Here is a 13,101-nt window from a genome sequence, read left to right on the forward strand (position 1 = left end):
GTTGTGCTACTTAAATGGGTCATGACATGAGGTCATTGACCTATAAAAACATACTGAAGGTATCAGAACTGAAAACGTCCTACTTCATAGAAAACAAGCCTTTATTTTAAACCAGTCTCTAGAAACAGCCGGTTTGGAAATTTGTACAAATTTGTGATGTCACAAGGACTAAATACATCTGCATAAATAAATCTCGCCCCTTCAGCAAGACATCAACGCCGTCGTCATTGCACCGTTGGCCCCGCCCACTAATGCTCACTAACACAGGTGAAGAGGAGAGAGAGACATGGGCTTGTCATGGGAGATTCATCTACAGCAAAGTGGACTTACACGGGACACCTTCATGTGCCAATATGCATTTAAATGTTTTTCTGCAGTAGATGAACAGTTTTGACTGTTATCATTTCTCTCTCAAAGCCTCTTTTAAAAGACGCAATGTCAAGTTATAACTCTAAAAAGGAGACCTCCATTCTGTTTCATTCAGCTGCGCTGTTTCTTGCTGTTCTGTAGGTGTCCTGGACCATTTTTGCACCCATTTGTGCTATATTTAAACGTTGCTTTTTTTAAGCATGCACTATATGGACATCATTGATCATATTGATGCATTTCCAGCAATGTTGGTGGAACTGAATGGGAGAAACACTTGCCGTTCTGTGTGTATACAAACCAAGTGTGCTGCACAAGCCCTCAAAAGTGAAGCCAAAACGTCTCGATCGCCCCCCGGTGGCTGGCCCTAGTATAGGTCATAAGCCCCGCCTCCCCATGTTATTCAACAGACCAACTAAACAATTAAATTACACTTCACATATCTTTTTTCCAAAGATAGTTTCTGTCATTTACTGTCGTTTCTATCACGTTGATGTCATTTCAAGTGTTTGTTTTCAAAATAAGTTTGTTTTTAGTTATTTGATGCTATAAAAACGCTGCTGTGACATCATGATTGACAGCTGTGATTGACAGGTTCTATGAGCGAAGTAGTCACTGAAGCACCAACGCACTTTTTTTCGGGATCTTCGGAGGACTGAGGAGATTGGAGCTTTAAATTTAATATCTACATTTCTATAATTAATTATTTCACACCGTCAAAAGTCAAAAGGGGCGTGTGCTTGCGATTGATTCAGCGAGAGTGAGGGCGGGCCTTGATTTCGCGGCTTTACTTCCTGCTCACTACTGCGCAGGTCTGGTCCCGAAATCGCAACTGCGCAGACTCAAGTCCCAAGATGTCAGCGCCATATCGGGACACTGGCGACTTCAGTTCTCACCAATGGAAAAGAGCAAAGGGCGTCGCCCATCTTTTTTTACAGTCTATGATACAAACACTGAAGATGTGAGATGTGAACTCTGTTGACGCACCCAACATCACTGCGAACTGCATCACATTTGCATATTCAGAACATTTTGGCCTGGATTGTATGTTTTTTCGGCTGATGTCAGCGTGGATTACTTTTAAACCAGTCAATACACGACTCAAGCTTGTCAAAGGAACTGTTATTGAAAGACGCAGCAGTTAAACGGCACCAGACCCAGTTTTATTTACAAATATTTCAAACGTCTCGACTGTTTTATAGTTAAGGTGTCACTGTGCTGAATGTATTCGGATGCACTGTATTGGGTGTACGTTACGTGTAAATCCTGAAATGTTATTTTATAATGTTGTGGAGCTTGTTGTTCATTTTCTACCGATTGAGTTTCAAATATGGCTGATTTTGAGGGGCGTGGATCTGAGGGATTTTTTGGGGGGGATTTTGAGATCTGACTATGATAGAGCTGGAACAGGGACTGCCCAGATGCACAACAACAAGAAAACAAGTGCATTATTCTCTAGTTTGAGAAAGAGACTCTTCACAGGTCTAAACTGACAGATTCAATGACCGGCAGTACGTGCCAAACACCAGTGTCATCAGATACAGTGAGGAGAAGACTCTGGGACGTTGGCATTTTAGGCAGACTATTTCAAGAAAAAAATCAAAATCTGGCAAATAAGAGGAAAAGGGTAAAATGTGCAAAAGAACTTAAAAGACTGAGTAGTAAATGCTTTGAAGTCAGTATTATGCATGGGTGAAAACCTAGTAACCCATGATTTTAAAGGAACATTTCACCAATAAATTTAAATTGCCCCATCATTTACTCACCCTCATGCCATCCCAGATGTGTGTGACTTTCTTTCTTCTGCAGAACACAAATGGAGATTGTTCAGCTCTGTAGGTCTATACAATGCAAGTCAACAGGGTATAAAACTTTGAAGCTCCAAAAAGCACATAAAGGTAGCATAAATGTAATCCATAAGACTATTAAGTCCTTAAGTATGGTGGTGTCCTTAAGTAGAGTGGTGGTGGCGTAGTGGGCTAAGCGCATATCTGGTAAGCAGAAGGTTGCTGGTTCAATCCCCACAGTCACCACCATTGTGTCCTTGAGTAAGACACTTAACTCCAGGTTGTTCCGGGGGGGATTGTCCCTGTAATAAGTGCTCTGTATAATACATTGGTACTCAGAAGGTTGCTGGTTCAATCCCCACAGTCACCACCATTGTGTCCTTGAGTAAGACACTTAACTCCAGGTTGCTCCGGGGGGATTGTCCCTGTAATAAGTGCTCTGTATAATACATTGGTAATCAGAAGGTTGCTGGTTTGATCCCCACAGCCAACACCATTGTGTCCTTGAGTAAGACACTTAACTCCAGGTTGCTCCGGGGGGATTGTCCCTGTAATAAGTGCACTGTAAGTCACTTTGGATAAAAGTGTCAGCCAAATACATAAATGTAAATGTAAATGTAAGTATGGTTCTGTTTTGGGGGTCTGTGTATCTCAGTGAGTATTGACGCTGACTATTATGAGTGACTCCAGTCAGGTCTCCTTAGCAACCAAATTGGCCCGGTTGCTAGGGAGGGAAGAGTCACGTGGGATAACCTCCTCGTGGTCGCTATAATGTGGTTCTCGCTCTCGGTGGGGCGCGTGGATATAGCGTGAAGCCTCCACATGCGCTACATCTCCACGGTAACGCGCTCAACAAGTCACGTGATAAGATACGCGGATTGACGGTCTCAGACGTGGAGGCAACTGAGATTCATCCGCCTCCCGGATTGATGCGAGTCACTACAACACCACGAGGACTTGGAGCGCATTTGGAATTGGGCGTTCCAGATTGGGGAGAAAAAAATATCCACACCTATCTTATCTCTTCTGAAGACATGGATTAAAACACTGGAGTTTTACAAATTACTTCTATGCTGCCTTTATGTGCTTTTTGGTGCTTCAAAGTTCTGGTCAGCATTCACTTAAAAATCTTCATTTGTTTTTCTGCAGAAGAAAGAAAGTCATACACATTTGGGATGGGTGAGTAAATGATGAGAGAATTTATTATTTTTTAATAAATCCCTTTATAAAATCTGAGAGAAGTGCCCTACAAGTAAAATACATCTTTAGGAAGTGTGCAGAAAGCATCGGATGAGACTAAGTACACCTGGAGATTTACAATAAACACTGCTAGAAAACCTCAGGTGTCATTGCTGCAAGAGGAGGATTGTTGGGTGAACAGAAAGTTTAAAAAAGCAGCACTTCTTTAAATAGATATTGACACTTTTCAATTGATTCTTGATCAATTTAATGCATCCTCGGTGAATACAATTATTACAAAACTTCAAAAACATAAACATTTCATAGTGTTTCCAAACTTTTTAAGGCTTTACCATATTACCAGAGACGCTTACTATTCATTGAACATGGTATTTTCTTCCCTATATAGTGCACTATATGTTCATTCTGTAGTGAACAGTGAGTGAGTGATGAGCTCATCCGTCCAGCAGGTGGCGCGCTAGCCATACTGCTGCTGTTTCCGGCGGAAGTGACACAGATACTGTCGTTATTTAAACAACAGACGCGCTGAAAACAAACAAGCAAACCCTTAAAATCACATTAAAACCATAATGAGTTTAATTAATTAACAGAGAGATGACATGGCTTCAAAATCAGACCAGCTGCTAATTGTTGTCTCTATACTGGAAGGTAACAGCGAAATTTATCATTTAAAACTTTTCCAATGAAAACTTTTTTTAACAAAATCAACTGAAATATTATATTGATCACCTGTTTGTTTATGTTATTCTGGTCATCTGTGGTTTTAAATGCATGACACGCCTTATAATTATATAAGCAGTCGTTTAAACATGTACCGCAACAGAACTTACAGATTTGTCACAAAAAAAGGTTAATGAAGTATCACGATAACACCGTAATATGTTGTGAAGTACCACGATAACACCGTAATATGTTGTGAAGTACCACGATAACACCGGAATATGTTGTGAAGTACCACGATAACACCGTAATATGTTGTGAAGTACCACGATAACACCGGAATATGTTGTGAAGTACCACGATAACACCGTAATATGTTGTGAAGTACCACGATAACACCGGAATATGTTGTGAAGTACCACGATAACACCGTAATATGTTGTGAAGTACCACGATAACACCGGAATATGTTGTGAAGTACCACGATAACACCGTAATATGTTGTGAAGTACCACGATAACACCGGAATATGTTGTGAAGTACCACGATAACACCGGAATATGTTGTGAAGTACCACGATAACACCGAATATGTTGTGAAGTACCACGATAACACCGTAATATGTTGTGAAGTACCACGATAACACCGAATATGTTGTGAAGTACCACGATAACACCGTAATATGTTGTGAAGTACCACGATAACACCGAATATGTTGTGAAGTACCACGATAACACCGTAATATGTTGTGAAGTACCACGATAACACCGGAATATGTTGTGAAGTACCACGATAACACCGTAATATGTTGTGAAGTACCACGATAACACCGTAATATGTTGTGAAGTACCACGATAACACCGTAATATGTTGTGAAGTACCACGATAACACCGTAATATGTTGTGAAGTACCACGATAACGCCGTAATATGTTCTGAAGTACCACGATAACACCGTAATATGTTGTGAAGTACCACGATAACACCGTAATATGTTGTGAAGTACCACGATAACACCGGAATATGTTGTGAAGTACCACGATAACACCGTAATATGTTGTGAAGTACCACGATAACACCGTAATATGTTGTGAAGTACCACGATAACACCGAATATGTTGTGAAGTACCACGATAACACCGTAATATGTTGTGAAGTACCACGATAACACCGGAATATGTTGTGAAGTACCACGATAACACCGTAATATGTTGTGAAGTACCACGATAACACCGGAATATGTTGTGAAGTACCACGATAACACCGGAATATGTTGTGAAGTACCACGATAACACCGTAATATGTTCTGAAGTACCACGATAACGCCGTAATATGTTCTGAAGTACCACGATAACACCGTAATATGTTGTGAAGTACCACGATAACACCGTAATATGTTGTGAAGTACCATGATAACACCGTAATACAGTACATACAGTACATGCATACAGTGCATGCATACAGTACATACATACAAACATACATAGCTAGAATTAAAAGTTGTTTTTTTTTTGGGTGTGGTTGGGCCAGTGAACATGTTGTCCTGGCCAGCAGAAAATGTCCTAACTGTTATGTTTGTTCTCTCTTCAGGTCATCAGTTTCCCAGGAGTCCGCGGCACACGCTGGTTGTTGAAGCTCGCTTTGATGGAGAGATTTTGGCCACAGACCCCGTAGAACACAAAGAACAGCCACAGTTCTGCACTGAGTTGGCGTGGGAGCTCGACCGCAAGACTCTTCACCAGCACAGGTGAGTTCTGTTCCGCTGACTCACCTGTGATCCAGCAGCACACTCGCTGACACTTACAGTGTTACACGCTCTTCCTTCAGACTGCAGAGAACACCAATCAAGTTACAGTGTTACAAAGTGGACTCGAGCACGTCGTGCAGAGAGTGTGTGGGATACATCATCCTCGATCTGAGATCCGTGCAAGAGGTCAAACAGGTGACACTCTGAATGTGTGTTATGCTTCTGGTGTAAATGCTCTATTCGTGAAGCAGTTCATCTTCTCTTCTGATTAATGTGTATTTCTTCAGGCTCCTAAATGGCACCCTTTACTCAGTAGCAAGTACACTAAACTGAAACCTTCACTGCTGATCGGCGTGATGTTAGAAAACGACTTCAAACAAACACCTGAGCAGTTCAAGGCAAAGAAAGCTCCTCCAAGAGCAGGTATCTGACAGAACATCAATGTCAGTCTCTCTCATGCTGATGGGACATGAATGTCTTATGTTTGTGTTTGCTATATTTTCCTTTCGTTGTTTTACTCTCCGTTCTTTCTCTCTTTCTCTGCCTCTATCAATGTGCTTCAAAGCTGCATGTGTTTCAGGTCAGTGCTGGTTAAGAAGTGTTTAAGTTGATTATGTCTACTGAGTTTGTCCTCTCCACCTTAACTGCTTGCCAACATGAAATCAAAATTGACCTCGTTTACTTCCTGGTTTTATTGTGAACATTTACATGTATGCATTTGTCAGACGCTTTTATCCAAAGTGACTTACAGTGCACTTATTACAAGGACAATCCCCCCGGAGCAACCTGGAGTTAAGTGTCTTACTCAAGGACACAATGGTGGTGACTGTGGGGATCGAACCAGCAACCTTCTGATTACCAGTTATGTGCTTTAGCCCACTACACCATCACCATCCAAAGCGACTTACAGTGCACTTATTACAGGGACAATCCCCCCGGAGCAACCTGGAGTTAAGTGTCTTACTCAAGGACACAATGGTGGTGACTGTGGGGATCGAACCAGCAACCTTCTGATTACCAGTTATGTGCTTTAGCCCACTACACCATCACCATCCAAAGCGACTTACAGTGCACTTATTACAGGGACAATCCCCCCGGAGCAACCTGGAGTTAAGTGTCTTACTCAAGGACACAATAGTGGTGACTGTGGGGATCAAACCAGCAACCTTCTGAGTACCAATGTATTATACAGTGCACTTATTACAGGGACAATCCCCGGAGCAACCTGGAGTTAAGTGTCTTACTCAAGGACACAATGGTGGTGACTGTGGGGATCAAACCAGCAACCTTCTGATTACCAGTTATGTGCTTTAGACCACTACACCACCACCGAACAATAAGACCTGATTTGGACTGACACCATCTAGGCCAACTAAGTTCTGTTTATTCGTTTATAAACATTGAGCTAATATCGTCACAGGAGGATATCATTTGTCAATATTTTCTAATAATAATTCTGCTGTTGAACGTGATTTTGTTTATTAGCGGTGTATTAAATTTATACACGGGAACAAGTTTCTTGATTCTTTGCTTTAAAGTATTTTTAGTTTTTTTTTGTCTTTAATCTCTTAAAATCATAAATAATGACAAAAATAAACTATTTCTAAGGCATTATGACCTTATTGAATATTTTTCTTAATTAATAAATTATTATTATTTATAATAACAATAATAATAATAATAATTATTATTATTATTATTATTATTATATTATTGTTTTTAAATTATATAAATAATATTATTTTATTATTGTTTTACTGTATATATTTTTTAAATAATATTGTTTTTTTACTACATATATTTTAAGTATATTTTATGTATATATATATATATATATATATATATATATATATATATATATATATATATATATATATATATATATTTATTTATTTTTTAAATATTATATGCATTTGTCTTTTATTTATTTCCCCTTTTTTTAAATTAATTTTATTTCTTTAATGCAGTACTCACTGTTCTCTATTCATTAAATAAATATTAAGGGTAAATAATGTTAAGCAATAGGCAAATAGCTAGTTGTAGGTAATACCCTGTGTCGGAGCCTTTGTAAAAATCCTGCCAAATACATCAATGTAATTCTGGTTAGTGGAAATTTAATCGAGCATAGAAATAATAAGGCAAGTCAAGTTTTCATATATAGCCATTTCATATACAGTGGTCATTTAAAGTGCTTTAAATAGAGATGATACAGAACGTACAATATTTTTTAAATCAATTAATAACAAGAAATAAAAATGAGAATAAAAAGTAATAAAATTTCTTTAAAATATGAATAAAAAGGAAAGATGATATAGTGAAACATGATGCAATAACGTAACAGTGGAGGTGAGAAAGAAGCGTTACTGTTGTGATACGTGCTGTTGGTCTGGAGGGTGAACTTGACCTTTAATCTCCATGTCCTGGTCTAAAAGTGTGTTGGCAGAGTTTCAGTCCTCCACAATCCACTGCAAACATGCATTCAAATCTGACTCCAGTCTGACATGACACGCCCACTTTACACTAGAGGATGGATACCCGAACCGAGCCCGACAGTACCCGACGGGCTGGGCCGGGTTCGGACACATATTTTGAAATGACGGTTGAGTTCGGGTCGGGTTCGGTCACGTCGGCGCAAATGCCTTCCAGTTGCTAAATAAAAGCGGGCTTTCTACACAAACAAATGTACATGTCATTAGTATGAGAAAAAAACGAGATTTTTAACTGGGTCAGGTTCGGGTCGGGTTCGGTTACTGTCCTGTCGGACACGGGCCAGGCTCGGACAGAAAAATGCGGCCCGATCCGCACTCTACTTTACACCAACCAATCAAATCCTGATGGATCCAATCAAGCCCCACCCTACATTGTTTTCCTCATTAAATATTCTGCTTCATTCAGGTTATTACAGAAGTAAAACGAATTGAGTGCCGTTATTTATGTTGACGTTAAAAGAGCGTTTTGTTGATGATGTCACTGTCGTAGGTTCTCCAGCTCTGCTTCCTCTGGACTCTGCTAATCTCAAAGCGGTTCTGAATGAGGACGAAGGTTTCCATCAAATTGGACCGGCAGATCTTTGCACAGACATGTTTGTGTTGTCAGTGACAGTCGCTTTTGCTACCAAACTGGAGCAGGTAAAAAGAGCCGCCACACTTCTGATGCAACGCACGAATCATTGACTAGAGCGTAAAACGAAATGATCTTATTTCTCCAGTTGATCTCCAGCTCAGTGAAGCTGTCCAGTGAGGGTTCAGAGTTCTTCTTCTATTACACTCTTCTGGGGAATGATGTCACCAGTGAACCCTTCCAGAACCTCATCCGTCCCAACTTTGAGCCCGAGCGAGCGTCTGTCCACATTCGCAGCAGTGACCGAGCTCTGCGGCTCTTTCTCAGCCAGCTACATATTCTCCAGGTGAAGCTTATCAATGCATAAAATACATTCAGAATATATCGATCAGGCTGATTGACCTGCTCCCTCACCTCATTAACAACTAACACTCAAAGTCAATGCATAACTTGGTGTTTCTTCAACTTCAGGCACTTTTAGAAAGTTAAAGTCTGGTTAAAACATGTTTCACTCTCTCACTGGTTGATTTAATTTGTCTAGTGTTCATGCATCATGGGAGATTTGTCATTCAAGTCATGTAAATGCACTGTATTGTGTTTAATAGAATTCTGTGCTGAAATGGAAATTAAATTTCTAATGTTTTTCAATTAAAACGACTCTTTGTCTTGCAAACAGAGGTGGGGGAATCGATATGTATTGCAATATATTTCCTCACAAAATTGTATCGATATTCGTGCACCAAAAATCAATATTGTTATTTACATTTATGATCATGGAAAAAACCTGTCAGCAGATGGCGCAGTTGTTACTCTTGTCCTCCTTCCTCTTTTAAATCCACAACATTTTGGTTTGACATTTTTATTTCCTGTCATGTCTGAGTAGGTCTGAAAGATCCAGTTGCCAAAAATAAAAAAGCAGCACAATATACATTTGTAAAGAGGTTAATGGAAAGGAGGAGGCGAGAACCGGCTTGTCAATATGAATAATATTTTAATATAAAACTGAAACAAAAGACAAAAACACACATATGACGGACATGTCCGTAAATGATCTCGCTCTCTCCCGCACGATCCTCTGCAGTCGACCTTTATCCCTCACGGAGGCATAATTAGCCCAATACGGGACCGGGTGTGTAGGATCACGACCGCGCCCCGCCCTCAGCCCTGCCACAACACTATTTCACATTTAGTTTGTTTTATTTATTGTTACTGTTATTTTTATTGATGTACTTTCAGTTTTAAACGATTGAAGTTGATTATAAGTTTCAAGGATGTGATATTAATATTTTCTGCTAAAGATAAGACTAAATGTAACCACAAAAACATTGTTCATGCTACATGAATTTGGCTTAAAGTTGCTGTATGTAAAAATCAGAAACGCTTGTTATTAGTGACACCTGTGGCCGGTCAGTGAACTGCAGCAGACACCTGTTGCTTGTGCTCCATTGTGACGTGAGCGAGCGAGCATCGGCCAAAACAAAGATCTAACATACAAAGAGACTGAATGTGATTCACCGGCATCATGCTGACAGATGAGGTAACATAATTAAAATTACACAGTTATGATTGTTTTACCTCAAACGTTGAGACTAAACTAAAACTACTTATCAGCTAGCATAGCATACTGATACACACATACAGCTACATACTAGCAAACTACATCAGAGAGTTTACTGTTGCACTATTGTATGATTTGTATGAGATATGTTTTACTTCGATCCAGAAACCAGCGTATTTGGTAAAATTGATCCTGTATTCCTGACTTTAATATAAAGAGAAGATTGATTAAATTATTTGAAAGTTACTAAGCAAGGTATCTTGTGTTTCGTCAGCGTTAGCAGGCAAGATCAAGTTAGCTAAAATGACACGGATCAATCCTTATGGACTATATTTCACATGTTTGCAGTTATGTAAGATTACCCGTCCAATAAGAGGAACGCCTATTCAGGGTCTGTTTTAATCCCCAAACCTGAACGAAGGTCCCTCCAGAAATCAAACGCCCTGCCGATGTTCACTCTAGTTTTCGCTCGATCACGTTCCCGCTTATCCAGATGGGCTTCAGTAGATAAATGTTGGTTTGGTTTACTCTGAGTTTGTAGGAGTCGGTGTTGAGCTGGGTATCTCAGTGAGTATTGACGCTGACTATCACACCTGGAGTCGTGAGTTTGAATTCAGGGCGTGCTGAGTGACTCCAGCCAGGTCTCCTTAGCAACCAAATTGGCCCAGTTGCTAGGGAGGGTCTGGGTATCTCAGCGAGTATTAACGAAGACTATCACACCTGGAGTCGTGAGTTTGAATTCAGGGCGTGCTGAGTGACTCCAGCCAGGTCTCCTTAGCAACCAAATTGGCCCGGTTGCTAGGGAGGGTCTGGGTATCTCAGCGAGTATTGACGCTGACTGTCACTCCTGGAGTTGTGAGTTTGAATCCAGGGCGTGCTGAGTGACTCCAGCCAGATCTCCTTATCAACCAAATTGGCCCGGTTGCTAGGGAGGGTAGTGTCACATGGGGTAACCACCTCGTGGTCGCTATAATGTGGTTCTCGCTCTCGGTTGGGCGTGTGGTGAGTTGTGTGTGGATGCCGGGGAGAATAGCGTGAGAACTCCACATGCGCTACGTCTCCACGGTAACGCGCTCAACAAGTCACGTGATAAGATCCGCGGATTGACAGTCTCAGACACGGAGGCAACTGAGATTCATCCTCCGTCACCCGGATTGAGACTACGCCACCACGAGGACTCGGAGCGCATTGGGAATTGGGGAGGAAAAGGAGAAGAAGAAACACATTTGGTGATGTAGTAACAGTTCTATGAAGTCCTGTGAAGAAAAATTTGAAACGGTGGGTATAATATTGCCGTTTTGTATTGCAAAACACCAAAAATAAAGAATCCATATAATATGTTACATTGTGTCTTGACCTAGATAATGATATACTTTATATACCTTGTGTTTCACACCCCTACTTGATGAGACTCATTTCATAGCTAACATTTAATATATATTAAATACGCACAATTGAATCATATATTCTGGGAAATATCTTCATGGTCTGCGAAGACAAAAATAGTCAAATCTGTACATGAAAGGCATTTGAAAAGTAACAAAGGCATATAACATTCATATAACATTCATATAACATTCATATAACAAGTTCTGTTCATCTGTTTGTATTAATAAAGATCAACCCCTGAGATACAAAAGTGCCTAAAGTTGAAGAAACATCAGCCACCCTAATCTCTAAATCAGTGCGCTCATATCATTATCTTTAATTAGTGATATCAATTAATTAACTTTAATGCGGTATTCTGCTTTAAATCAGTCTCTGTAGTGTTGATGTTCTTTGTGTTTTGCACAGATTCACCTGTGCTGTGGGAATCAGTCTCTAGGCAGCACTGAGATCAGTCTCGCTGGTTTAATGAAGAACAGTGTCGATCTGTCAAAACATGCTGCCACTATAGAGGGAGCGTTCGTCCTGCAACCCCCGAATCGAGCCAAACTCAACCTGCCGTCTGTCCCCGCTGACCTGCAGCCCTCTGTGGGCATCTCCGTGACACTGAGAGGGGAGGATATCAATAACCAGGTTCAAATGCTTTCATTGTCTGTCATAAACGTATTATTGGGTGTGGCCTTTCAGTGTATTCTAACAGCTTGATGTTTGTTGCAAACAGTTTGATGTGCACGTTGAACATGGTCCTAAAACTCCAGTGAAGAAAGTGTCTGTTCCTGCAGCCCATCTTGAAGGCCCCTCAGAGGAACACAGAGCACCAGTCACCACGTCACCTGCCCGGACTTCCCCCGATCCCCCGCTCAGATCTCCTGAACACCAGCACTCTGAGAGTGAGGCGGAGAGTCTGTCCTGTGATGTCAGACAGGCCCCGCCCACAGCACATGGCAAGCACCTCACAGTTGTTCCTGTAGAGTTTGTTCAGGACTGTTAATTTGCTGATGTGTTTATGGATCGATAACGGTGTTGTTTTATGGTTTCAGATGTCCCTGTTGCCCCTGATGTGCGTGTGCAGGCTGATGCTCCAGACTCGTCAGTCTCGGTTTCTGCTTCAAAGATCTGCATCCCAGCGTCTGCTCATCACTACTGCTTCAGTCTGGATCTACGCAGCGTCCGAGACCTCCGGACCAACTTCACGGTCAACTGCATCCTGAGGTGAATCACGACACGTGACCTGAACTCACAGACTCTCTTAAAGTGCCGTTGGCTCATATGTTTCATCTGGTTGTAGATACGCGTATCGGTTCTTCGGCAGTGCCACTCCCATCATGACGAGTCCAG

The 13,101-nt window shown here is 40.9% G+C and overlaps 3 protein-coding genes across 3 annotated transcripts in view; 1 reads left to right on the plus strand and 2 right to left on the minus strand.

Annotated features, from left to right (window-relative positions):
• LOC127630389 (uncharacterized) overlaps positions 1 to 13,101 on the minus strand; it is a 320,692-nt gene that overhangs the window by 87,387 nt on the left and 220,204 nt on the right. The gene's annotated exons all lie outside the window — the stretch shown is intronic.
• LOC127630371 (filaggrin-2-like) overlaps positions 1 to 13,101 on the minus strand; it is a 91,476-nt gene that overhangs the window by 61,261 nt on the left and 17,114 nt on the right. The gene's annotated exons all lie outside the window — the stretch shown is intronic.
• The window catches only part of LOC127630400 (centrosomal protein of 120 kDa-like), a 27,806-nt gene continuing 18,561 nt past the window's right edge, over positions 3,857 to 13,101 (plus strand). The window contains exons 1-10 of the mRNA XM_052107874.1: positions 3,857 to 4,001; positions 5,603 to 5,759; positions 5,840 to 5,954; positions 6,047 to 6,182; positions 8,739 to 8,887; positions 8,968 to 9,165; positions 12,172 to 12,396; positions 12,485 to 12,707; positions 12,804 to 12,975; positions 13,052 to 13,101. The exon at positions 13,052 to 13,101 is cut by the window's right edge and continues 100 nt beyond it. Of these exons, the coding sequence (XP_051963834.1) occupies positions 3,953 to 4,001; positions 5,603 to 5,759; positions 5,840 to 5,954; positions 6,047 to 6,182; positions 8,739 to 8,887; positions 8,968 to 9,165; positions 12,172 to 12,396; positions 12,485 to 12,707; positions 12,804 to 12,975; positions 13,052 to 13,101 (1,474 nt within the window). The 5' untranslated portion in view covers positions 3,857 to 3,952. The remainder of the gene's footprint in view (positions 4,002 to 5,602; positions 5,760 to 5,839; positions 5,955 to 6,046; positions 6,183 to 8,738; positions 8,888 to 8,967; positions 9,166 to 12,171; positions 12,397 to 12,484; positions 12,708 to 12,803; positions 12,976 to 13,051) is intronic.

The sequence above is a fragment of the Xyrauchen texanus genome, chromosome 37 (assembly GCF_025860055.1).
Source record: "Xyrauchen texanus isolate HMW12.3.18 chromosome 37, RBS_HiC_50CHRs, whole genome shotgun sequence".
Taxonomy (NCBI): Eukaryota; Metazoa; Chordata; class Actinopteri; order Cypriniformes; family Catostomidae; genus Xyrauchen; species Xyrauchen texanus.